Genomic DNA, 27,589 nt, shown 5'->3' with positions numbered 1-27,589 from the left:
AGTTTTTAATGATTTTGAAATATTTAAAATTTTGTAAAAATATTTTTGCTATTAATCTAATAATCTAAACATTTATTCTTATATGTAAATTTTAATTCGCAAAAGAGTTTCTGATAAATATAAAAAGCAGGAAAATGTATTCAACACGACATTTTACTCATAATTTATTATAATAAGAATGTATTGAAATCGTCTACAAAGGGAACCCGGAAATGGAACAGCGTACACTTTTTTTTATTGAATCATGAGAATTGTATATTTAAAACGCTACAAAATAGACGAATTTCAGGTGAATATCGTTTTTTCACTAGGCCTGCTCGAAAATATACTAAGATTGACATATAATAAATTTGACTAGGTATTCAATAACAATTAACATTAATTGTTCATAAAACAGCAAAAATAGAGTTTAATAACATCGTATCAATTACGTAAACGTGTGACAAGTATTTCGTAGTTTACAAATAGCTATATAGGAGATATGGGTCATTGTTTCCGGTAGCTCACTTGCGGAAGCAAGAGATCGGGTTGAAGTAGCATTGTCGGAAGCGGACCTGTCTCTTGTCGGCGCGCCATTGCCTGGCGATCCTGCCGTCCATCGCTCGCAGTCCCCAACCACGTGGCTCCGTCTGCGGCCAAGAACGACTAACTCTGGCTCCCATGCCCAACCTAGACAAAAGTATCAAAAATTAATATGAGTGGCTTAAATAAACTGTTTTTGAAAGCGATACATATGCTTTAAATATAATGTTTTTGTGTTTTTATTGACATAATTGTTCACGTAATTGAAGTCTTAATTAAATTAAATTTATCTCAAGACTGATTTACTCTGACTTTCAATAACGTAATCGCAAAAGAAACGAACGTAACGTAAGCGATGAATATGATACAATGTTACAGTTTCAGTCTAAGATTAATACAAAAAAATAAACCATAAGCGCGCGGCACATTGTACTAAAGCAACTAACGAAACAAAATCTCGGTAATGCGAAACGACGCCTTTTTATTAATACGTAAACTTTCGTCGTTTTCCTGATTTTATACTATATATTGCGAAGTCTACCTCTATAAAATAAAATCATTCAATTGGAGGACGACGTGGAGAAAAGAATATATAAAAAAAACGTACTCGTCGATCAAAATAAAACCTCCTTATTTTTTCAAATTGATTAAAAAGGCGTGGAATGAGTGCCGACATGTATCAGCACAGTGCAGGCGGAGAGATCGCTTAGCCAGATATATGTATTTCTTTATATATAATTACTTTAAAAGTCTCAACCATTGTTGTGTCTATACATAAACAACAGCTGTCAAATAATTTATGCTTTGAAATAGATAATTAAATACAAAATGGAAGCAAATTGTGTTGATATTACGAGTTCAATTATAAAATTCGACCTGCAAACACATTGACAATGGATTAAGATTCGAACTAATTTAAAGCTAGTATTTACAACGGAATATTCAATTACTATGCAATACGACTACGACCTCGGGTGTTTAAATACTTTGTTGCAATTAACCTACAGCTAAATGGATGAGATAATTACAAAGACTGGAATTTATTTGTCTAAATTCCTTTAACATTCAATAGAGTAATTGTTTTAAAAAATAAACAGTCTTTTTTCTAATTACTTATACGTAAGTTTTTTTATTTAAATAATTAAATTAAAATTTTCGAAGATTTTATTTTACTTGATTTCTATAATACCTTTTTTTATGTTGGAAATAGTGAAAATTATAATGGCAGAGTTTGAATTTAGAATAGATGTAACCGATAATAATGTAATCACTTGGTAGACTGTAAGATGTAAAATAACATTGTTGTTATGCATAAACTGAACTTAATAAATAGTCGTCTTTAATATGACAAAATTTTATTAATATTATTTTTAAAATGAATAATATATAATATGTTCAATAAACTCGTTCTTTCAATTATACTGGTTGGTTATAGCGAAATTATAAATCAACAGGCATGATATAATTTATTATATATTTTCAATTTATTTATTAATTTTTTTTTTATATATCTTGAATGTTTATGTTTTCAGGCAGGATCACAACATAAATTACTAGCGACTATATAGAATTACACAAATTTTATAGATCTAAGCAGGTGTATGTAAAAAACATAAACAAACCTTAGATTAAGATTAACCAATAACAGTTTTCGTCGACGTTGAGAATGCCATTTTTTCTCAAATCCATAGTGAATATCATAGATTATTCAAGCTCTCGACCAATGATATCGAGTCAATTTACCTTTTTTCCTTTTATGGTTGGATTAGAGTATAGGCAAATTACCTGTCATCGGCATCCAATTGCAGTAGAAGTTTGCGCAGTGCAGCAGTATTCAGAGCATCCCACTGAACGGCCATATCTGCAACGTCTTCCGGTCGAGCTACCAATGCATTGTCCGATCGATCTTCATCCGGTTCCTATAAGAGAACGTAGTCAATCTTGGGCAGAATATAAAAAAAAAGTACATAAATAAGCGATAATAATAATCTCATATGTCTAATTAAAAAAATTACATTTTCAAACCCGTCTTTTAATTTTGTATTATTATTCAATGCATGCTACATGACTTTAAATTATTTTAAATAATGATTATATTAAAGTTAACATTTATACACGAATAATAAAGCATCGGTATTTAGTTAGACAGTTATGAAGGTTTTTTTGAAAATTAATTACCCAAGAGGGTGAAATTGGCGTGAAGTTTATATAGAAGTTTTATGTCATAAAGGTCGAAACTCTTCGTCAAATCTTAAAGCGTTTTGAAAAATTGATAGGTTACATATAGAGTACCATGACCGAGGTAAAATAATGGCATTGTTGATTACGAAAAAACTGTAATATTTGAGAATATTTGGTGGGTTTTTCAATATTATTTTCGATTTGGTATCCCTCCAGGAACACCAGTTTTTTTTTAATTTCATCGCTAAAATTTTGATGAAAAATACTTATAAATAGTGTAAGTAACTTGCTGAAACATAAAAATAAGCTAAGCTACGTAACGGGGGGACCAATCTTTACTTTCAAAACTTAATTTTTATTTCCTTTGTCGCCCCCATTTTTTACGCTTAATTAGGGCATAATAATCGTGTCATTGATAGTATTTTTTTTAATCTCAAATCCTTAACGTTTTGTCTAGTAAATTTGTTTATTTTAAATACCATTGGAGCTGCGACGACGGTCATCAGCAGCATAGCCAGGAAACCGATGATGATCATTAGAGTCGTGTGTGCGCTGGAGTTCATTGTAGCGTCCGGTAAGCTGTTAGAAACAAAATGTAACATGTAGCATAATTAAATATAACAAATGAAATAAAGTTAGTTTTCAAGTTCACAATGAAGTAATTAAGTAATACGAAGTTAGTTGTTTTTTTTTCTGCCATAAAAATTGGCATATGTATATGACAAAATTTTGTCCCATAAAATATCTCTAAGGAAAATAATCACGTTTCTCCGTAAATGTAGGACAAACCAATTAATACAGTTCCGCATTTATTATATCAGGAGGAAACTAGAATTATAAAGCACAGGGATACCATTATAATACACGATGGAGAAATTATAATAGTATTAGTTAAGACACGGCTTCGCTCGGGTGAAATAAATAAAACTAAACAAATACGGTTTATCATTTATTTTCTCATATATTTTTTATAAACGTTGTGATTGTCAAACATTTATATTCTCTGTTTAGGTGCTGAAAACGAACAGTAATCTTTATTGACACAGCTCTTTGAAAGCACCCGTAAACGTCAAACAGGCCGCCCGTTGAACTGTCATGTCATTAAATTTCATGGATTTATTATCGAAATATCTCGATTACACGAATTTTGAAGATATTATATGCTGTCGATTAAAAATCATTATTTCTTAACAATCTATAATTGTGGACAGTTTGATTGGGTCTATCGTAGACCTGCACGAAATTATTAATATTGATATCTGATAACTCTTATTTGCCTGGTCAGACTTTCGAACTTGTGCCTTCATGATGGCAATTGGCAACTGCACAATACGATGTAGTATGTAAACAAGGTTGTTAAGCATGCAGTAATAAAAATATAAAATTACACTTTAACAAGAATAATTTTAACGATTACATTTGAAAATAAATGTCAACTTAAAATAGACCGGAGAATAAAATAAACGTTGGTAGTTCGTCATTATAATGAATGTGTATCCAACATTTCACGTTAGGAGTATTATAAAACTTATAAAATACACTTAATGTCGTTGTTAAAGTGTTTGTCCCTTTAGGTTTTAACTTGACGCATATATCAAAACTCTTTTACATTTTCACATTATTATTTTTTTACGTTTACAATTTTAAATTACAATTGCATAAAACAAATTCGCAATTAAAAATTAAACAATTAAATTTAATTTTATGTTTGCTAATTTATTCTTATATATGTATGGTTGCTATCATTAAATATTTCGATTATTTCTAGAAGATTAATTGATAATATATAATATGTATATGAAGGTTTATAAAAGTTATAAACTACAATTATATTGTAATTTGGCAATGAACATGTTATCTTGCGCCATAAACCAGCCCTTACGGCTGTTAGTGACAACTTAATAATGGTCACACGTGAATACTTACTTACATGAAGTTCATAGCAATGAATCATAATGAAAGTAAAACGCAATCACACTTGAATTTTCAGTACAAGGCTCTTAAAAACTTAAAGAAATCCATGCGACTTTATCTTAATTCCTAGATTAGATCTTAATTCCAATTGGACATTAGACTTATTTATTGGTAGTCAAAGTAAAAACTACCGCTATGTACCCTACATTACAATAAACAATTCTGACATAGTAATACGTTATTTTTTATATTAATTAATGCCCACTTAATATACATCAGTAATTGAAAGTTTTTGAGATACGAATACTATGATTACGTTGTTCCTATATGAATTAACGTCACGTTCAATTCCAAAACTTAAAAAGCGTTTTATTGCGACTTTTTGAATAATGTCTCTTGGACATTTAATTATTCGTCAGAAAAATATAGTAATCGGATATAAGTCGCGAATAACTCTATGTATGTATGTAATTTACATTACATACATTACATTAACAGCTGTAAATTTCCCACTGCTGGGCTAAGACCTCCTCTCCCTTTGAGGGGAAGGTTTTGGAGCACAGTCCATCATGCTGCTCTAATGCGGTTTGGTGGAATACACATGCAGAATTTCGTTGAAATTAGACACATGTAGGTTTCCTCACGATGTTTTCCTTTACCGCCAAGCACGAGATGAATTATAAACACAAATTAAGCACATGAAAATTCAGTGGTGTTTACCTGGGCTTGAACCCGAAATCATCGGTTATTTTTATGCAGCGTTCTAACCACTGGGTCATCTCGGCTCTTTATTTAATTTATACGCATAAAACTAATTTTGTTAAAAGCACACAGGGCGTCGATTTTACTTACATATAACGATGACCAACTTCGACCATTCTTTACAAAAATTAACATCACCTTAAAAGTAGCTGAGGACCAATTCTACTTATGTCTATCGGTTACGATACAAATCCGATTATATTCTGATTCAACTTTAACCTAACCACTAACTGGACCACTCCCGAGTGTAAATACAATAAAAAAACGGGTGAAGGGCCACGATAACGTTTCGATTCGATAAAGTGACACTTTGTTAATAGAATGGTACCTTTTAAGTAAGACGAAACTTATTGTGAAGTACTTTTATTTAATCTAACTTTAGGAAACATCAAAATTTAACAATATTCTATCATGCAAGTGAAATATTTTCAACTTTTCTTGTCTTGAATTACTAAACGTAGCTAAAAGATACATATTTAACGTTTTCTTCGCCATTACAAAAATGATAACGTTTGCCGTCGCATATGCGAAGTCCCAAAGGAAATCATATCACAGAACACGGTAGACCCGACGGACTATGTGTTGCCTTGACAGTTAATTGGATGGACGAGATGCTATTTATCAATAAGCCTTTCGTCACCTAAGGACTGCCCTTGTTATCTATGGAAATGTTTTTTAAACTTAAGCCATGTTGTCGTTGATGCTTCAATGATTATAAAAGTGTTTTATTTACTGTAAAAAGATAGTATGTTTTTATTCTGAATTGAATCTAAATATTACTAATATACATTTTGTTGACTTATACTAGTACTCGTGTCTTAAGTACTTAACTAATCGTCATGAAATTCTGCATACACATCATAAGAGTACAGAATAAGTGGACTAACTAACAAATATCACCCTTTCCTCCTAATACTTAGGTAACTACTATAGCTAATATGTACTTGTTCACTTTCAGGCAGGATATAATATGTATATATTTAACTAACAATACTTTGTATTTAAATATTGGAAAAGAGTAACTACTGAGTTTCTAACCAGTTCTTCTCGGTAGAATCTACATTCCGAATAGATGGTAGCTTTACTTAAAGTATATTTTGATTTTGATTTAATATAAAAAGTACGCTGATTTAATATAAAATATAACGCACTAAATGATGTCAAAGTTTAAACAAATTGGCTTATTACTTAGAGAATGCTTTCAGGATGCGCTTGTGTATATTACACAAACCATATGACGTTATAACGAGTTCCTTCTATGCATTCGATTTTACTATATATTGTAGATTAAGGGTTACCTCAATCGCAATCTTGGCATCGTATCTGAATTTTAAATTAGCGTTGCGTAATTGAAGATAGATTTAAGGGATTTACATTTTATATCCCTCGGCTAAATTATGCATTTAATAAGCTTGTTTCAAGGAAAAGTATATTTTCATATAATTAGTTTGAACGTGTTCTTCGTAGAAAAGGCTTTGAATTATTTTTCCTTTTATTTTCTTTGTATATTTATTACTTTAACGGTTTCTAACGTTAAAGGTAGTTTCATTTTATTATCCTTTCCGAAATAATCTTGTTTTTTTTATCCTTATATTTATACAACTATTTACTTTGTAGCAGCCCTTCGGGCATGAACTATATTCAATTGGCAAACATGAATACTGTTGTTGTTTGAACGCTTTGAAGGGTGACAAGGGACATAATATCTTAGGTCCCGTGGTTGGTGGCGCAATGGCGATGTAAGGATTGGTTAAGATTTCTTACAGTGCTTATGGTTATATATTCTATTTACCCCAGGTGGCTCATTTTCCCGTCACGCTTAACAATGTTATAAAAAAATCGTAATAAACATAAAATAAAAATAAAAAATAATTTAAATAACAAGGCAAATAATAATTTGTAGGTGTTGAGTTTTTTAAAGAGTTATTAAAACAAAGATATATTGAAAATTCAAAGGAACAATCGTATTACACAAGTATTTGAAGAATAATATTCTTTTATTTGAAGGATCGGCTAACTTAAAGGAAGTCAAGGTGGGATAATGACCATTGGAACCTCTGAAAGTCAGTGTTTTTGTAACTTGATATAAGTCGATCTTATAAGAACTGCAAACTTTGATGTTTTAAGGAAAATTATATAATAATGGCTAAAACTTCGTAAGGTAAAAAAAATGGTTCTTGTTTTTTATACACCTAAAACAACTGGTATAACCTGGTTACTGGTACTGGTTATTAAATTAATACTTCAAAGCAGCGTCCGATGTCATATTGCATGACATTGAGTACCGATTCTATCTGACTTTTGATTGGAATATTTTCAGCCAATCCAGTGTGAACGTGTTACAAAAATCTAAACACGCAAATATTTAGTCTCAGTTAATTTAATATTTTTAAATTAAAAGAGTAAATCATTGTCAAAATCAGAACGCATATAGCATGATACTACCTACTATAATATACCTATTTTTAAATAACGTACTCTTTAAAGTAATTAGTATTTTTTCGCTTCTATTCGCGTTCTCTAATGTTTGAGTTTCGTTCTAATGTGAAATAATTATCACTTGATTTTAATAAAGGAAAATAATTGCATTTTTTTTTCTATATTGTTTCTTTAATTTACCACAATCAATAACAACGTACAATTTGATTAACTTCCGAATTTCTAAAAATAATTCAATAAATGTGAAAATGGTTTAATATTACATAATCGAGGCTCACAAATTGTCGAATGTGACAATTCAATCGAGTCTCCTGTAAGGCATACTTAAGATGACATGAATGGAAATTGTATGAGCGAGTTAGCCTCAGTGTAAATGGCAGCGAATTGTGCTCACCCGCACTCATAGAAATATATTCTATAAATTAATTAGTAATCTCTTGTATTTTAAGCAAATTATTTTATATTTATGCAAATTGCAAGACATTAGTTGAAAAACGTTGACTTTGGTACAGCCTCGCTTCGGCTATGTTGTAGCCAAAAAAATAGTATACAATTTATATACATTTTATTTTGAACTATTTTAATTAATTTGCATTTGAATTAATCAACTTTTTAATGATTTTCCTAGTTCATACTTAGGTATATGTAGAAACAATTAAAACGTAGTCATATTCAACTTTACTAATATATAATGAATGTTACGAATTCTTTAAGCCTACGCGCGATTAAAACTTCTTAATAGAAGTTTGAATATCATTGTTACTCCATAAAGATTAATTAAATATCATTAATTTATATATTTTATTATTTATAAGTACTATAATATCACCCACTCGCCCATAGCAGCGTGGTGGAAGTTCTATCTCTTCCCCTCCAGACGAGGCTAGGTTTATGTCCAGCTTTGTGATTTCGAACTGATACTTTTTATGCAACCGTGGAGCGTTTTCCTATTACTACCAACCAACTACCAAAATTTCGCTAGCGCAGTGTCCCTTATTATCAGTTCTCGATTATTCAGCATAATTCAGAATTGGTAATTATTATGTCAAAGTCTTTGCTTCCTATATAAGCTTATTGATTGTCAAAAATCAACTACCAATTCCGAAATAAGCACCTCGCACCCGAAAAGAACAGGTGAAACCGGCGGATTTTTATGTATTTCTTATCTTCGTTCAAAGAAAATTATCTTCTATTTTCTTTTAGAAAACCCTCCTCATTCGACATCATATTATACTAACTCCTTAACCATTAAAGCTATTTGTCTGCGGAAGTATCTTCCTGTAGAAGCAAGACGTGCACAATCACTTGCTTCATTTAAAACCTTATTAAAACAACACTATCTTGCTCTCTAGCGCTCTAGTCGTGTATTCCGCGAGAATTTAATTAAATTTGATACGTAAATTGTATGTACGTCATTATATGCATAAATGTATGTGTATTTGTATATTCATTTATTTTAAATTTCATTGTAATGTAAATATATATTATCATCATTTAGGCTATACTGTACATCCATCTCTTTCTTTCTTATGTACCTTCCTTATGGTTATCTGGGAGAGATCGCTATTTTAGCGGTAAGGTATGCGTTTTGTGCATTTTTCTTGCATGTTTTATAGTTATGTTTTTGGGTGTAAAATAATGATTGTGATTTGATTTTGATTTGATAATAATAAAGTTTTATTAAATGCTAGCATCGTTGGTAGTGCGCTGGCCCGTGTGGGTGTAAGTAACCCGCTATTATATACCGTCAAATAGTAATCTTATATTGCTATTTTCCGGTTGAGAGAATACATGTCCTATGGTTGTCAGAGCACTAACACATTAAAATAAATTAAAAAATAAGTAAAACAATGATCATGAGTATGTATTTCTTTTCAATAAATATAAAATTCATTTCCTATAGTTAACGGCTTTGTTTAGAAAATAATTGCTTTTAAAAATAACACCAATACTGATTCAGTTGTATTGCAACAATTTCACATTCGTTAATTATTTTTTCATTTGTTTTTAATTCGTAACCGATTTTGTTGCGACGTTTTTTTTTTTTGTTTTTCGACAGATTATAAATCTGTTACCTAAAAATTAACTGAAGTTCTTTTGTTTGAATCCTTTTCTTTAAATATATTTAATTATATCTTTATTACATATTTATGTATTTATTTTAATCATGTCAAGTTACGACATGTTATTACTGGAAATTCGTTCGCGTGAATGTTGAATATGGAGATGCAATTACTTTGATTATCTCCTGGAAATCCTTTCAATTTCCGAGGTAAATGCGTTACCAGAGTAATATACTCTGATGATGGCATTTTATGTAGAAAATATACAAGCTTATTAAAAGTCATCGAAACAGCGGACATAATAGTGTCCAAACTTGTAATGACAAAATGTCCTGCATAATGTGTGTAATAGCGTTAAGGGAATTTGAACTAATTCAGCCTCATTATAGTTTTATCATTTGTTATTTGCTTATGATTTTTCGACCTTGATGCGCGAGTTTTTTTTCGGAATGTTTTTGAAATTCGTATTCTAATTCATTAATTTAAATATTGTGTAAAAAAACAACAACAACATAATCCTAATACTTATTTAGGATTGTTATAAAAACAAGATGTTAGAAAAGCCTAGAGCTCGTATTCGTTCGGTTTTTTTTCTTTAGATACAATATTTTATTATTAAATAGAAAATGAGACGTATAGCTGTACAACATGTAAACTATTTTTGTAGATATATGTGCATGTTACATAGGTACAAGTGAGCACATAACTCTAGTACTTGCTTTGATTTAAAAATGCAATCTCGTCTATTCTATCAACGAGATTAGACCATCAAATTAAAATTTAAATGTAAAAATTAAAATAAATTTCGGTAAAATAAATATTCAGTATGTTTTATTACGGAATGTAATTAACTTGTCGCGGTGGTTGTTTAACTTGCGTATTTTTACTACATCATAAATACGCTCCATAAATAAATATAATACGGTAGTTCGAAGTTTGTAAGTTAGTTTCTTTCCTAACTTGGGTTGTTTAACATTTTAATGCATATTTATTGATTATTTTATGTAAAGCTTTGTGAATATTAAATAAATACGTTGTTAAAATGTTATGACCTTCTGAATAGTTTTAATTAAAATGGAACGATAAGTTAAGATATGAAAGAAAAAAATTATAACTTTTTATTCGCAAATTAAACCTGCCGGTATTTGTCATACATATTGAAGATATGGTTTCGTATATACATTTAATGGATTTAGATTTTTTCTCTCTGATAACACAAAACGAGTAACGTCATATATAAGTATGAATGAATATCGACATAGAACTCTATTGGAATTTTATGATACTAGCTTATTGGGATTGGATTCTGAAGTTTTGCGTAATCTTAGTATCTGACTGTGAGTTTCAAAAATACTTATTACGCGGTTTAAATAGGAAATATACAGTAACAATGATTATGGACCAAGGTGACAATTTAATTACACGTGATTTGTTATGATATTTAATTATACGTTAACCTTCTTAAAATGAATTTAAATAATCCCATTTCGAATTTAGAATAATTTCTCTGTTACGTATCTATTAATAAATCGGATTTGTTTTATAAAGGTTGTCGGTTGTAAGGCTGGTTGTCGCCTGCGGCTTCGCGCGCGGCAAGTGATGGCCGCCCAATCCCTATGACAAAAGCAGCCTATGTTATACTCGAAGGAGTTCAAGCTTGTTTCCTATCAAATTTATTCAAATTCGGTTTAAGGGTTTGGCCGTAAAATAGCAATAGACAAACAGACAGAGTTACTTTCGCAGTTATAATATTAGTATCGGTAAAGAAAAAAAACAGATAAATGTATTCGTCAATATTATAAGAATTATAAATATTAAGGCTAAATATAGAAAAATGTTGCAATATAGTAATAAGTCAGTCAGTACAACCTACTGAATGATAATAAATAGCGAAATCACACTCGAAGGTTCAACGCTATTGTGATATTTTGTATTGAGTCGTGAAAAAAATCATGTGGATGTTTTTCATTTACTTATACAAATTCGTTTACTTTTAACCTAATTGAAGTATTCGATTTTTTTTTTCTTTTTAAATAACGTACTTTTTTGTTACGTTTACAACAAACGACTAAATGTGTTTACTTGGGACGATGAAATGTTTGAAAATGGAAACCCTTTCAATTCAATATTATACCTATACTTTTTAACGAATTATCATTTTATTTCGTACGTTAATTTTCATACTTTTATTAAACAACTATATTTTGTAATTTACTTACATTTTAAAAATTAACTATAGTACTATTAAATCGCGAAGGCGCACCCTGCCACGTTAAATTTATTAATCTGTACTGATATTATAAATGCAAAAGTAGCTGTCTGTTACCTCTTCACTATTAAGCCGCTGAACCGACTTAGAATTTAGATTTAATTTGGTCCATCGCAATATCTCCATCAAATTCCCCAGGACTCAAAATTCAAACTCAAACTATCTATGGTGGTAGTTTTAAGTCCTGGGGAAGGACAAAAGCAATTTTTTTAATTCACCCATCGAAGGGTTCATTTGGGAGGTGACGGTTTGTGTGCCATAGGTGAAGATTTATAAATTTCGCGCGGGTAAACCTGGTTCAGCTAGTTTTTAATGAATCTATACAATGGTGAAAATATAATTCAGAATTTATTTATAATAATTCCATTAAAATATTACATGTGGATTTTTTTATTAGCAATCTTTATTTAATAAAGACTGCAATTTATAATATCTTCGCTCTTTCGGACTTAAGATATGCTTTGGTTCATCCTTTGGGAACTGCCTTATTTTCCGGGTGAAATATCGTCTTATGTTGTTGTCTTAGAATATAAACCTGTCAAACTTTTTAATACACATTCCAGTTAATTCATTATCATTTGCGCACAAATCGATTGAAAATATTAAAAATAAAAAATGGTTTCCTATTACGGTAGGTACATTATAATAAAATTAAGAAAAGAAAAAAATTGTAATGCCAAATAAACTTTAAAAAAATATTTTATCTATTTCATTTATTCAAATGAATCATATTGATACAAGAACCAAGTGTGTGCAAAATTTCAGACCAATCGTTTAAGTGGAACAGTTTTGAAATATCTATAACAAGTGAACAAAAATAAAAATATGTAAACAAGTAAATCAAAAAGCCTTACAGAAATAAAATTAGATTCGGAGAAAATGGACTTTGACAGACAGGTAGGCAAGCACGGGAGTGATCCTATAATTGATTTATTTTTTGATTTTTATTTTTCCATTCGATGTTCAAATGGAAAAATACTACCTAAAACCTAAACCTAAACTCGTAGTATTTTGTGAAATATGAATAATATACAAGTACTTATATAGATTTGTCTTTCATCTATTGATAATAATATCAAAGTCCTTTACAAACACAATTCTGTTTTATTATATTTACCTACACAGTCAAAGTCAAATTTCTTTACACAATGGAACTACCGCTGTTCCAAAAGATAATGGGAATTCCTCATTAAAACCGACTAAAAAAAGGTTTGTTTATTTTGGTCAAATATAGCAAGCTGAATTAGAAGCATTCCATCTTATCCTAAGGAGTTGAAATTGTATCCTGGTTCAATTCCAATAACAATGCAATTTTTAAAACATGACCTGATTCTTTCCAGGATTGGTTCCACACGAAGTTGAAATTACTTGGTGTGGAGTTAAACGGTCAAAAGTAATACACGCTTTTCTTTTAAAAAATGTATAAGTTATTAATTTTTTTATATATTCGAAATCTCGTATGAATGAATAATATTTCAGTATTATTTTTATTTTAGATTTTGCATACGTAGAGTTTGCTTTAATATTATAAGCACTGGGAAATTAATATATTTGAGTCTGTTCATTTTAAAAAAACATATGAAGTTAGCTTTCGTAGATCTTCATCCAGGATATACATATATAATAACTTAATTATATTTAATTAACATATCTATTTAATTTTAATTTTGGAACGGATTTTGCTTATTTTAATTAATCTCTAAAAATGATTCATTAGTACTTGTAAGAGCCTAGTTGAATAAAATATGTATTGATTTTGATTTTTTTTAGTATAAATTCAGTTTTTAAATTCGTACAAAGTGGCATCTACCACTTGTTTGATGAGTCCATGAGTGGGTTTTCGTTTTCAGTGGGTATTAATGATAGGGTTCTGTTCATGAATTTATCAAAATGTTTACAGTTTAGAATAAGATTTCTTATTTAGCTTCAGATTATTTAATACCTAAGTGTATTAAAAATTGATTCTGAATTTCAGTAAGCAATAACTATTTACAAATTTCCAGAAGAGCATATTTTTAAATTCGACGTCATGTTAGATTTACAAAGAAAAAACAAATGTTTCGATATCGTTTATTAAGTATTCCTTTTGCTAGAATTATATACTTAATAATTTGGTGATTGAGGAATATTACCTAAATATATACATATATATCATTTTAACTATGAGAAATTTTGTCACAAGCCTATGAGAAACTGTAATCTCAAAATCTGATAAAAAATTTATACTTTACATTAGTGACAAAGTAAAACAAATGATTTCAATGATAAATTAAGTATCGTAAATATATTTTGAAAAATTATAATTTGAGAATATATATATTTAATAGTTCATTAAATTACTATAACATAAAACATTGAACAAAATTTTGAATGTTTAAAGTAAAAAAATGTGTATTTTTTTATAATGAAAGAGAAACAATTCATTGTTTCAGTTATAGTCCAAATAATAAGAAGTATTAAAAGTGGGAATGTAAAAAACCTTGAGTTAAATAAAATAAAAGATTATAATTTGATTTCAAATGACGCAGCTGCTATCGTCATTAATTCATCCATTAAGTTTTCTTTATAACAATACTTTATACATTTCTTATATGAAACAACTCATATAAAGCATGGGAACAAAAAAATATTATTTACATATTTATATTCGGTTAAACTATATCAAAAATAAATTTACACTAAAATTATAACAAGATTAAGTCGCTTACCTCTTGAGGTCTTAAAGGCTCTGGAGCAATATTCAAAACGTCGTTGAGACAAACTTTGTGTTCAGGAAAGTTGCAACCCTCTGCGTGACGATGGTTTGAAAGCAAATGGGTGATTGTGGGTGAACCTCCCGGTTATATACTCGTTCACAACGCGCTGTCCTCGGCGCGTGCCGCGTAGGTGAGGGACATATATACAACAACCCTATCTAGCGGGTTAATTAATCTGTTTCAGTCGAGTTTATGCAAGCGAATACTGTTTTAGTGTCCATTAAAATAAATACTTATTTATTTGGTTCGCGAGTTTTTTCAGAATAAATGATTGAATTTCTTTAAATAGCCTCGATTTCGTTTTATAAAATTTGAAAAATAATGAGTCTGTTCATATTTTTATCAGATGTTAAAAATTCAATGTTTAAATCTAAATACAATGCATATTGTAGGCGGATATTAAACAATATTTCATGCTAGGACTCCCGAGCTTCAATATTTCTCTATTAGTTTAGATATAAGGTTATCAAATCGGATTATAAAGCACGTGTGTGCATTATTGCTGTGAAGTCACGTTTGATGTGATATAAGCTTAAAGCTTAAGCCATGGAGATTAAATTATGGGAACATTTAAATAAAACTGGATTTATTTTTTAAAATATGAGATGTATACATTTTTAAAGTTAAAAAACAATTTTTAAAGTTTTCAGAATTTCACAAATTTGTTTAATTTTTTCAATAATTAAAAGTTTTATATTATACAGCATTTTTCATTTTATTTAGTTGTCATATCTGCTACAGCGTCAAGGAAGTTTTACTTTAACCGCGCGAAAAGGCTACACAAGTACTTCCCCTTAGAACAAGTCATAGTTTAGACAGGCTCATATTTGTTTTACCGGTTATGCAATATTGACTTTATCGAATCTGGGATATTGAATCCCGGAAACTACGGAAACGCTTTATTTCTACTTTAAACTATAATAGACTATAATGTATATAAAGGACTCATTGCCGTTAAAACCCCAGCCAATCATTTCTAAGACGTTTAACTTTTTTTAGGTCAATTCAAAATAAAAATGTTAAAACATATATACTCGCATTGACGTATTAGTAAAACAATGCAATTACCAATTATGATACTATATTAATTGAAATCATTTTGACAAAGATAAGACAATGCTTTAAGAGCCGAGATGGCCTAGTGGTTGGAACGCGTGCATCTTAACCGATGATTTCGGTTTCAAACCCAGGCAAACACCTCTGAATTTTCATGTGCTTAATTTGTGTTTATAATTCATCTCGTGCTCGATGGTGAAGGAAAACATTGTGAGGAAACCTGCGTGTGTCTAATTTCAACGAAATTCTGCCATATGTGTATTCCACCAACCCGCATTGGAGCAGTGTGGTGGAATATGCTCCATACCTTTTCCGCAAAGGGAGAGGAGGCCTTAGCCCAGCAGTGGGAAATTTACAGGCTGTTAATGTATGTAATGTAATGTTAAAGATAATTTAATAAGTTGTTCTAAATGATATATTTGATTACCCTTTGTATTGCCAGTCGTATTTAAGCATTGTATATTATATAATATATCAATTAAATATAAAATATGCTGTTATATCATGACATAAAATTAAACGGATTATTTGACATAATAATGATTTGTATTTGGGCAAATAAACTGTATAATCTTCTCATGTGGACTCGTATGGAAAGATAAAAGTATTATGTGATCATCATATCATATCATATGAAATAATGTTAAATTATTGTTATTTTAATATTTACAATTCTCAATAACCTAGTTATTTGTGGTTTGTGATAGTCGAGACAATAATATGTGTTCTCTCTGTCAAGTTAGCTTCAGGCAACATTCTGTTTTTGTAAATTATTATCTTTAGTGTGAACTGTCTCTTTAATATCGCAATATGACATAATATAACATAATCAAAGTGTAATTAATTTCCAACATTTATATAAATTTAAGGTAGCTTTTTATTTTAGCAAATATATGTTCTTAATTGAGCAAAAACATTAGACGAATTACTCAGGGAACCGCTATGATGACAGTGCGTTACGAGAAACGCAAATACATAGTACCTCCCTTCGACTTTTTACAGATTTTAGAATAAAAGTTTAGCTAAAAACAAATATTTTACTACCATAGATATATTTAATACATTCATATTCTATAGTAATGTGTGTGTGTGTGTGTTTTTATTTATCTTGTATTATATCGTTATTACAGGAAACGCTTTAAATTAATATGTTATTTATTTCAATGAAGATTACTCATATCGTGTGATAAATAAATAGGACGACGGAGAACTCAGTACTTTTAGCCTAAGTTGTTAAATTTATATTAAAAATGTATTTAAGCGTAAATTACTATAAATATAAAGAAGTTTAAATAACTTCAATTGGTTGGTACCGATCATTACTCAGTATCTCATTAAATAATTAAATTTGTGTGAGGAGGGTTCTGATATCCAGTGCAGAGGCGTAGCTAGCTGGGCAAGGGCCCCGGTGCATTCAAAAATAATCGGGTGCTCACCCTCCTCTTTCTACACACTCTTTAACTTATATTGCCCTTCAAAATTATAGTTAGGAAAAAAAATCTTGTGAGCAAGTTCCAGGTTTTCTAGCTTCAGGAGTTGGCGAGTTGGCTGTACCGCTCTTTTCAAAGCTTACGCCATTCATTATTCTTAAGATGATATCAAATGACTAATAATAGAGAAGAATGGAAAGAACAGACAATGTGCACCGACCCCCAATAGTTTGGGACATGGGCAGGGTAAAGAATATTAAAAAACTAAATTGTTGACGCAACTAGATTTATCAGCAAATTTCTTCGTAAAAACCCTAGTTATAAATGTCAACAAATTTTTTCAGTGAAAATGTAGAATCTTTGAAAATCCTAGATGTTTGGTTCGGGATATATACTAATACATTTCAGTACATTTTAAATATTTATAAAACTCGAAATGATTAGTGCGTTTAGTTTGATCAGGATTCAGGGAAGGACGATTGCAGGTTGGAACCTAGGAATCATCACAGAATTCCCAAGTGCTTAATTTGAGTTTATAACACATCTCGTGTTCATCGGTGAAGGAAAAATCGTGAGGAAACTTGTGTCGGTCTAATTTAAATAAAATTCCGTCACACGTGTATCCACCAACCCGCATTGGAGCTGCGTAGTGGAATTAGTTCCAAGTCTTCTCCTTATAGGCAGAGTAGACCCAGAGTATCTCAGCAGTGAGACATTTACAGGCCTTAAGTATTGCTGTAATATATTTAAAACAATCTGGTAATCATTCTTAGATCCTCAGTTATAACTTTTTTATAAAAATCAGAGTTAAAATAAAATTAAAAATAAGTATCAATAAATAATATTTATTGTAAAACTTGTTCCTAACTAGATCATAACTAGAAGTTACTTCATAACGAACCTTCTGCTTGATTATAGAGCAAGGGCTTGGAGTTGTTTTTGTTTAAATTATTGTACAATGTTTCTTTATTTATTTAATTTTATTTCTGAAGGGTCATTCACAAAATATATCGTGTAAGTTTTGTGCATATATAGAAAACATTTAGAATATAGTAATTATAACATCAATAAAGTAACTCCATACACCAACATAAACAAATAATTTAAGTCTAATCTAAATTACAAAATAGAAGTGTAGTGTACAAAGTTAATAAATATGTAATTTAATGTCAAAATATTTATATAGCTTTTAAAATTACATAAAATATAACGAGAAGACGCCAATGATGTCAATATTCTTGTTATATAGATTACATAGACGTGAAATCAGAGAATTGCGACCTAATCGCGTCCTACGTTGGGATAGTGAAAAGGAATTTTGAATTTTTGGCTAATTATGAGTGGTCTTAAATTTAATCAAGTTCCTTAATAATATATTATGTAATTATAAAGTATTAATAATAGATTTTAATATAAAACAAATTTAAATTATTTATGATTTCCTAATTTTAATAAAGCTTTTATTTACGAGTACTGATAGTAGAAAAAAGTTGCGTATACAAGCTGGTGGATTAGCTAAAATTATTTACTTACTTATAAAAACCGTTTATTTTTTTTTAAATTATATTTCACGTTATGTTTTTGTTTGTATTAGTAATTAAATCAATGTAACGTGATCTTGATAAAAAGCTGGGAAAGATTAGAGTATACTCGTGTTGAGTATTTGAAATATCAAAAACAGCGAGTGCACCATACATTCTCGCTGTATATTGCTATTTGAGTTGCGCTCTGCATGATATTCAAATATTTTGGGTCAATAAATAAAAATAATTGGTTTAATCCATGTTGATTAAGAAACTGAGATGTTCCAGCGATTTTCTAACACGTGAATCTTAACTGAATATTGTATGTTCAAAGTTCAAATCCAGGCAACAACAGATGTGCTTATAATTCTATTAAGTGTGAGCGTAAAACTCTTACGTTGCTAATATGCTGTTTAGAGTTACTCAGCGTCGACTATAGTTTTTTAGTGGTAGGGCTTTGTGCAAGCCAGCCTAATATAGAAGGTACCATTCAACATATATTGTACCGCGAAATAGCAATAGTATTCCAGTTGGAAGGGTGAGTGAGCTAGTGTAATTAACTATATGCATAAGGGATCTTAAAGTTAATTCTTAAAATTCATAAAGGATCTTAGTTCCCAAGGTTGAGATGTAAGGATTAGTAAATATCCATTTGATCATCCACGTACGTATAATATAAAAAATATGTTTACAAGTTGATACTTATATATTAAATTTTAATATAAAACAGTTTGAGTGTTATTGGATCGATCAATAATAATATAAAAAATATATTGCACATGTGATAAATTATTGCTACTTGAAATTATTATAGTTCATTTTGCGAAAGTCATTTTATAACGGAAATGCATCGGAGCGCCTGTTGCATGAGTCGAGCCTGCCACTAAATATGAATTCGACTATAATTATGTACATTGACAACATGAAATTATTTTATAGTGTGTAATTATAAAAATTGTAACACATTTTGGTCAATATTATATCATAGTAATTTATTTATGAGGTCATAATCTATTATTTGTTTTAATGTAAAAACTACTAATCCCATTTCTATAAAACTGTTATGTTATATTATGATTTTATTGTTTTAGGTTTTAGGTTTGCTATTAAAGAACGTATTCATTTATAGAACATGAATACGTTCTGTAATAGCATGTTTGTAGTTCGTATATATATTTTTATGTGCCAAGATTTACAGTCCACATTTTCAACGCTATCACAATCTCATGGGATGTATAAAAGCTCTATTTAAAAGATTTTCAAATCTCTTAAGTGTCTGAACAGTCTTCGAATCAAAATATCAAATTATATATATTTTATATTTAATTTACATTACTATTTTAGCTTTATTAACTTTAAATTATTTATCAGAGTGTATTTATCAGTATTGCTGAATGGGAATGCTTTGTGCAAGCACGTCTGGGTGAATACCACTCTTCAGATTTTCTACCGCCAAACAGTAGTACTCGTATTATTATTGTGTTCCATTTTGAAGGATGAGTGTGCCAGTGCAATTACAGTCACGAGGGACACAACATCTTAGTTCCAAAAGTTTGTGGCGCAAAATATAAGGAATGGTTAATATTTCTTACGCCATTGTCTAAGGGTGGTAGTGACCACTTAACATCGGGTCACTCATCCGTTCGTTTACCTTCATCACAAAAAATAATGTTTAATAAACCAAACTGCATAGAGGTAGAAAGTGTTCTATAAATAAAAATTGCCGTTTAACTGTTATTATAGTACATTAATCAGTGATGGATAGTTCGATTCGCTAGATACTGTATTATAAAAAAAAAAATCATGGAAAAATCTTTACATTTGTTTCCCTGTTTAATAGCTACTCGTATCTCTGATTCAATGACATACTCGAATTGTACATGGAAGGGAAGTACATCACTCATGATAATCTGACAAAGTAAGCTTAAATAACAATTAAGGTTGTGAATGGCGAGCAACGATTATGACGTGGTAAACAATCATGATAAAAGTAAAGTACATAAGCGTTATTATTATCCGAGTAATCCCCAGCTCGGAAGAGTTTAATATTACCTGGAAAGTGGATGTCTATAGAGTTTAATCCGTCTTATAAAACGTTGAAATGAATATTAAAATTATTATTAGCTCCGTGTTGATCAATGAAACATTTTTTTTTTGACATAAAATTAATTTCAGTATATCGTTTTGAGTATGTCATTTCGTTGTTATTTTTTTTTTAGTAAACATTTAAAAACATTTCTATTGAGGTAATTTGTTTTGCTGCTCACAGGGCTATAACTTACTATAAAAATCCAATTTTTTAGTCTACCTACCTCAAAAAATAAAACAATATGAGTAATGGTAAATTAAGAGAAACTTATAAATTCATTTTGATAATATCTAATTTATTTAATATGCGTGTATATATAACATCCTTCGTACGTTTCGGTACGTTGATTTCAAAATATTAACCTCCGTATAAGTTACTCACCCTTGTAATTTGACTGGGAATCGGGTAAACTGCTCAAATAAAACCATCAAGAGAGAAGTCTAATGATTAATGATGTTTTTATATTTTCCCTTTTATTGCAATGTTTTTGTTACTACTTATAAAAATTTATACCTAGAACTATATTGCACTCCTCGAATGCAGAGATGCATAGTATTTTTGTGATCGAATAAATAAAACGAATCCCAATTTTTGATATATTATTAAAAAAAAAACCCTGTCATTCCTTTTACTTTTAAAAGATGTCGCTAGTATATTTAAGTTTTTTGCTATTGTCTATGATTGTAATGAAGATCTAGAAATTAGGAAGGCGTCCCTAAAAGGACGAACATTTTGCTACAAACGACACTTCTCGTATAAAGCGATTAGTGCGCCATATATGTTGCCAGTCTAGATGAAATCCATTATTTTGGTCGTTCACTGCATGAACGTATCATTTCAGCATTATTTCAGCCTCCGCAACGCCCTGCAACATTCAGTCGTGATTCTGGTACTACCGATTGATGAGAGACATCATTAACCACATCGTAACGTCAACCAGCCATAGCTCAGTACCACATAGTACATACACTACTCTAGCAAACCGGTAAGACAGAGTGAGGGACACTACCATATCGCCAAAGACGTTATACAGTAATCTCAAACCCCGAAACTATCTCACGAAGGCAGCCTCATTGGTAACAGAAGGAGGGACACTACAGTATCGCCGAAGACGTTATACAGTAACCTCAAAGCTGCCATCACCTAAGCAAATTCAAGACGACATCGCCACAAGGGACACTAATGCAGCGACTCTCGGTCGAGCCACACAGTCTCAGACCACGCGTCGAATCATCAAGAATCCACCAGAGTATATTCAGTACAGTACTCGTGCGCGATCATTTTGCATGTGCATAGTACAAATATATTATAAAGGTTTTGTTATTTAACAATAAAAATCTTAAAACATCAACATCATTAGATCGTTGTCGTCGTGATCGTACCAAACAGTTATATCAAACTTGAATCTGTTTACTGATAATAATTGAAGAGTTTTATAACGACTGCTTTACGAACTTGCGTTCGTCGATCGACACAGTTTTACATGAAGAGTGTTGATTTCGGCCGCTATACGGACTTACATCCGTCGATCGTCACAGTTTTACATAAAGATTATTGATTTCGACCGCTATACGGACTTGCATCCGTCGATCTTCAGTTTTACAATATAATATCGCTACAACTTGCTTCGCTTACGGTCACAAGAATCTGCAACATGGAAGACAAAGTTGACAAGCAATATGTTTAGTTATTTTAAACAAATTAATTATTATTGAAAGAAGTTCCATCATTATTTATATTTATTTTATTGCTATTTGTTAATATTATTAATATTGTTAAATAATACTTGATTTAAATTTCATAATTAATAGTCATCGAGGTAACCCTCTACCATCACTATGTATCGCCCAGTACATACGTATTTTTAATTAGATATTCTCGCAAGTCGGCCACCATTATTATATATTCATTTCATTATTATAATTTATGCGAGGTAAACCCCGACCTTCTTTGTATCGTTTTTATATAATAAATATGATGTCTCATCGAGAACACTCATTCATATGACGGCTTGCCATACCGTGATTTGTAATAATCATTTGTATTATTTATAGGTAAAGTGCACGAAGCACATTCTCATTATAATTATATTTTGCCATGCATCCACCATTGATATATGAGTAGGCACTACACCGACACACGGATCTGCGCCACTCCCATATTTCAGAATAATCAACCATAGCTAGCAGCCTCGCAGTATAACCCGCACAGCTGCACCGTCTAGTATCATTTCTGATTATGTAATTATTAAAATGCGGCGAGCGCATCACTCCACGCGTCCAATTTGAACCGAGCTGTCAAGCATCATATCCCTATATATGCTTCGCTGAGAGTATGACATTCGGCGCGGGTCAGCATAAAATCTACAGAATTTTGTATACACGAACATATCCTTGAATACACGAACGATTTCACCAAAAACTTATGAAAAAAAAAGTAAGCTTAATATAATATCATTCCTTTAAATATCCCCTATTATTCCATGTATATGTATAAATTTACTATGCAATCTTATTAATTTATTTGTATGTATGTTTTTATGTTTCTATATATATGTATCAATGTTTTTATGATTCTATATATGTATGTAAACTCTCCAAAACAACTCGACCAATTTTGATTAAATTTTAATATGTGCTTAACTGGGTCTACGGACGGCTTATGAACCCGGTAGGTGGCGCTGCGACCGATGTTATGTTTTATATATATAAAAAAAATGTATTAAAATAACAATAATTCATTCTCACGTATATATGTAAATAGTATAGTATAGTCCGTTACACACTGTTTTTTTTGGGCGGCCATTATATTTAATACGAAGGTTTGTTTGGGCCCAGAAATATTCATTACGTTAATAATCAACTAAAATTTTGTAGGCCTTTATTTCAGACCGATTTCGAGATATTTTACTATTTGGAATAACTATATTCATGCCGTATTACAATTTGAATGCAAGAGGCAATTAAAAGTTCCGTTGTTAACAAATACAATAACAGTCTGTGACAATCCTACTTCTGTTATATAAGTACTGCTGCAAATGTCTTCTCTCCTTGTTTAAAGTGCGCTTGTGACTTCTTCTACTACGCTGTGTTAATACGATACATGCAGGTTTCGTTATGATGTTTTCCTTCACAGCTTAGCACGACATTCTTCGGTTAAGGTTATATAAGGCCATTTTGGCAATAATATCTTAATAAATGAAATAGTTCTGTGTGTCGTACTCAATGGATCCGAAATAAAGATTTTATGATAATGATAAACTAAAATCTGTCCAAGTGACGTAGTTGGTATAAGCTAGTTAATATATCTAGACTAATAACGCGTGTAATAACCAATTTTTCGGTTCAATTTCTACCAATATTTGACAGTTTACGTCTATAACGTATTCGAATGAGCTTTTTGTTCTTTTTTTATAATACAGCTAAAAAAATACGACACTTTTCTATGTCCAGGTGTCATATATCAAACAAATACGAAGAAAGTCACTCAGTCTTTTAAAAGTTTTAAAAGACTGAGTGAATATTAGATAATGCTCAGTTCAGCAAGCATTTCCTGACATTGAAAATGATCACTGATTACTTTCCTGATCTTTGATTTTTCAATTAAAACTTGCCTTAAGAAAACTCTTTGAGTTTTCAAATAAGATGCTATTGATTACTTTATGTAATTAATACGTACTTTGTGATAACCGTAATTAACAGTGACAGATGAGGTTTTCCTTTTATCATACATGAATAAACAACATATTCATTTATATATACCCGAATTGTATTAAGAATATTTATCATAAACGAATTCGTAAAGGACGGTATTATCATCACAAAGGCGAAAATATATTTTTTATAAACTCATTTGTTTATTATTATAAAAAAAATATGAAATAGGTACTCTTAAACCGTTTACCAATTTGTTTCAGCGTTTGAATTCGCTAATGTAAACATTTTAATATATACTAAAACATGTGAATGTTTCGTAAGTATGTATTATTTTCTTTTGTATGTATGTATTTTTAGAGAAGCGAATGAATGTTAGTGTTTGTGTGTCATCTATTAGTATCCGAATGTACATAACATTGTCACACTGATATCAGCTTCATAATTTCTTCGACAAAAATGTAGATTTTTTTATGAATTTTGCGCAAATGTTTTATTATTTTGTGCCTTATAACGTACTTTAACATCTTAAGCTCTCGATCATTATGAAATTTTGCACACACGTTATCAGAGGTACTGAAAAGGATACACCTGTCGATCCTCCCTTTTAAAAGGATGAAGCCCCAAGCGGACACCAGTTTTAAATAAATATAATATACTAGCAGTACTCTTTATCATATTATGATAGGAGCACATGTTATTAAATACGTAGAACACCAGTACCTAGAATTTTCAACAGTGAATTTTCTTTGATAAATACGTGTCTATCTCGTCAAGTAGATGAAAAACTTTAATGTTTTCATCTCCTGCTTAATGAGATTAAAACAATGTTTTGTGAATGTAAAATATTCAGCGTCGAAGGTAAAATATATGGAGCGTTGTGGGTAACGCAATACGTCTACACTTTTAATTTCAAATAGAGTGACTTTGTTCTAACCATACAAATTAAAAATACACTTATGTCGATATAAGTTAAAATATTCGAAATAATAAACAGAATACAAGCTTATTAAATTATAATCCATACTTCCATACTAATATTATAAATGCGAAAGTAACTCTGTCTGTCTCGCTTTCACGCCTAATCTACTGGACCGATTCAAATGAAATTTGGTACACAAATAGTCTAGAGTCTGAGAAAGTATATAGGCTACTTCTTAGTTAGAAAAAAGTGCTGTAAGTGCCACTGATAAAAAATGTGTTGATACGTATTTAAGCGTTTCTTGATATTTTACGCTTAAAGGGAAAAATAGGTGTTGACATTTCGTATATAACATAGTCTGGAAGATGGTCATTTTTGAAATTATAAGCATGAAACTTTATTTTTGAGCTACCGATTAAAAATGACTTGATTCGCATTTAAACGTTTCTGGATATCCCTAAGGGCTAAAATACATTAACGTAATATTTTAAGTTAATTTGTAAATATATTCATACTCTACGCGGGCAAAGCCGCGGGTAACAGCTAGTTATTAATAAAGATACAACGTATGTTATGTTCTACAAAAAAAAACTTATTGTTTTATTTTTTGTTTGTAGTGTTTTAACTAATTCAAAAATAATAAGTATTTTTTTAAATAATTTTGTACGGATACTATGCAGGAGTTATTGTAGTGTGTACGAAAATCGAAATTCATAAATGATATAATATTTTAACTATGTGTTTGTTATAAAGATATATTATTTTATTCCATAACACAAGTGCTAATTTTAATATAATTTTTATGTATACTCTCTAATATGTAATATATATATGTATGTATTTTTACATGCACAAAATAAAAATAGCATGTTTTGTTTTTTTTTTATTATTTTACTTTTGTTTGATCTGTATGTATCAGTAATATTGATACTGTATGTGTACAAAGTTTCAATTCAATCGGATGAATTGTTTACGAAGACATGCGACAGAAATAAATAAATATTTTTTTTTATATAAATGTTTCTTTGTAAATATAGTGTGATTGCGCTGTGATTTTGTTATGTCAATTACGTGCATTTATTGTGATGTTCATTTTATTTTCAGGTGAACGGAAAATTACCTTTTCCTGTATTTGAATTAATTTCATAACCACAAAAATAATGACTGACAAACTAGTCTATTTTCATTTACGTTAATTTAGTAAATTATAAGGGTGGCAATTTTTGTAGCGGCCTAGGGAGCATTTTTGGTCGGTTCTGAATATCATAAAAAAAATCCTATTATTTTTTTATAAAGCTCAGATTTTTTAATTAACAGTTGAAATAGTATAGAATTTTTTTTTTTAAATCTTGCTCTTTTAAAATTTAGAATAGATTTATTGATATCGAAATACTGTTTTACAATAAAAACGTATGGTTGGAAGGAATGGCCATTATAATAAAAAAAAACGCGTCAAAATTATATCCGCTTATGTGTGAATATTTAATTTAATGTTAAGATAATTAACTACTTGAAGTCTAAAAATCTCTTGATCGAATAACTTTAAAGTTTTCAATGAAAATTTGTGCCAAAATAAAGGCGAGATATAATATCTCGCCTATTTCACATTCTGATATTTCAGGTCACGGTGAACGATCAAGGAATGTGGCGGTGATCCCTATTAAACTAAATTTGTAACCGTGTAATGTGTTTAGTCATGCTTCATAATGAACATTTCTCCTTTCTCACGTAATTGGATAAACGCGAAACTTATTTACAACTATGTCTAAAATATTAAATATTTGGTATATTTATAGCCAGTTCTTTTGTATCCAATTGAATGGCCAAAATAGAAAAGCATGAATCGTTTTATTTTATTACAATATATTTTGCAAATTAAAAAATAACTTTATAAGGATATAGTATTTTTAAAACATCTCATATCAAATCTAATGTAAACCTAATATTGTAAAATGCGTTAATGCCATAATTGATCAAAAAGCTTTTCCATGAACTCAACTGAGTTATGAA

At 30.0% G+C, this 27,589-nt stretch overlaps 1 protein-coding gene across 2 annotated transcripts; it reads right to left on the bottom strand.

The window, feature by feature from the left end:
* LOC113397872 (allatostatin) lies at nucleotides 1–27,101 on the bottom strand. Of its 2 annotated transcripts, none has more exons than XM_064216690.1 (4): nucleotides 27,087–27,101; nucleotides 3,183–3,282; nucleotides 2,308–2,441; nucleotides 1–669 (listed from the first exon to the last, which is right to left on the bottom strand). In XM_064216690.1, exons 2-4 carry the CDS (start codon nucleotides 3,264–3,266, stop codon nucleotides 504–506), a joined length of 384 nt encoding a protein of 127 aa, XP_064072760.1. In that variant the 5' UTR covers nucleotides 3,267–3,282; nucleotides 27,087–27,101; the 3' UTR covers nucleotides 1–503. The 2 variants fall into 2 exon arrangements, with proteins under 2 accessions (XP_064072760.1, XP_026492179.1); XM_026636394.2 differs by lacking the exon at nucleotides 27,087–27,101 and adding an exon at nucleotides 14,859–15,001.
* Nucleotides 27,102–27,589: the final 488 nt, after the last annotated feature.

This window comes from Vanessa tameamea, chromosome 13 (assembly GCF_037043105.1).
Source record: "Vanessa tameamea isolate UH-Manoa-2023 chromosome 13, ilVanTame1 primary haplotype, whole genome shotgun sequence".
NCBI classification, from domain to species: domain Eukaryota; kingdom Metazoa; phylum Arthropoda; class Insecta; order Lepidoptera; family Nymphalidae; genus Vanessa; species Vanessa tameamea.
The sequence above is the reverse complement of the archived record's forward strand: the minus strand, read 5'-3'. Positions and strand labels throughout refer to the sequence as shown.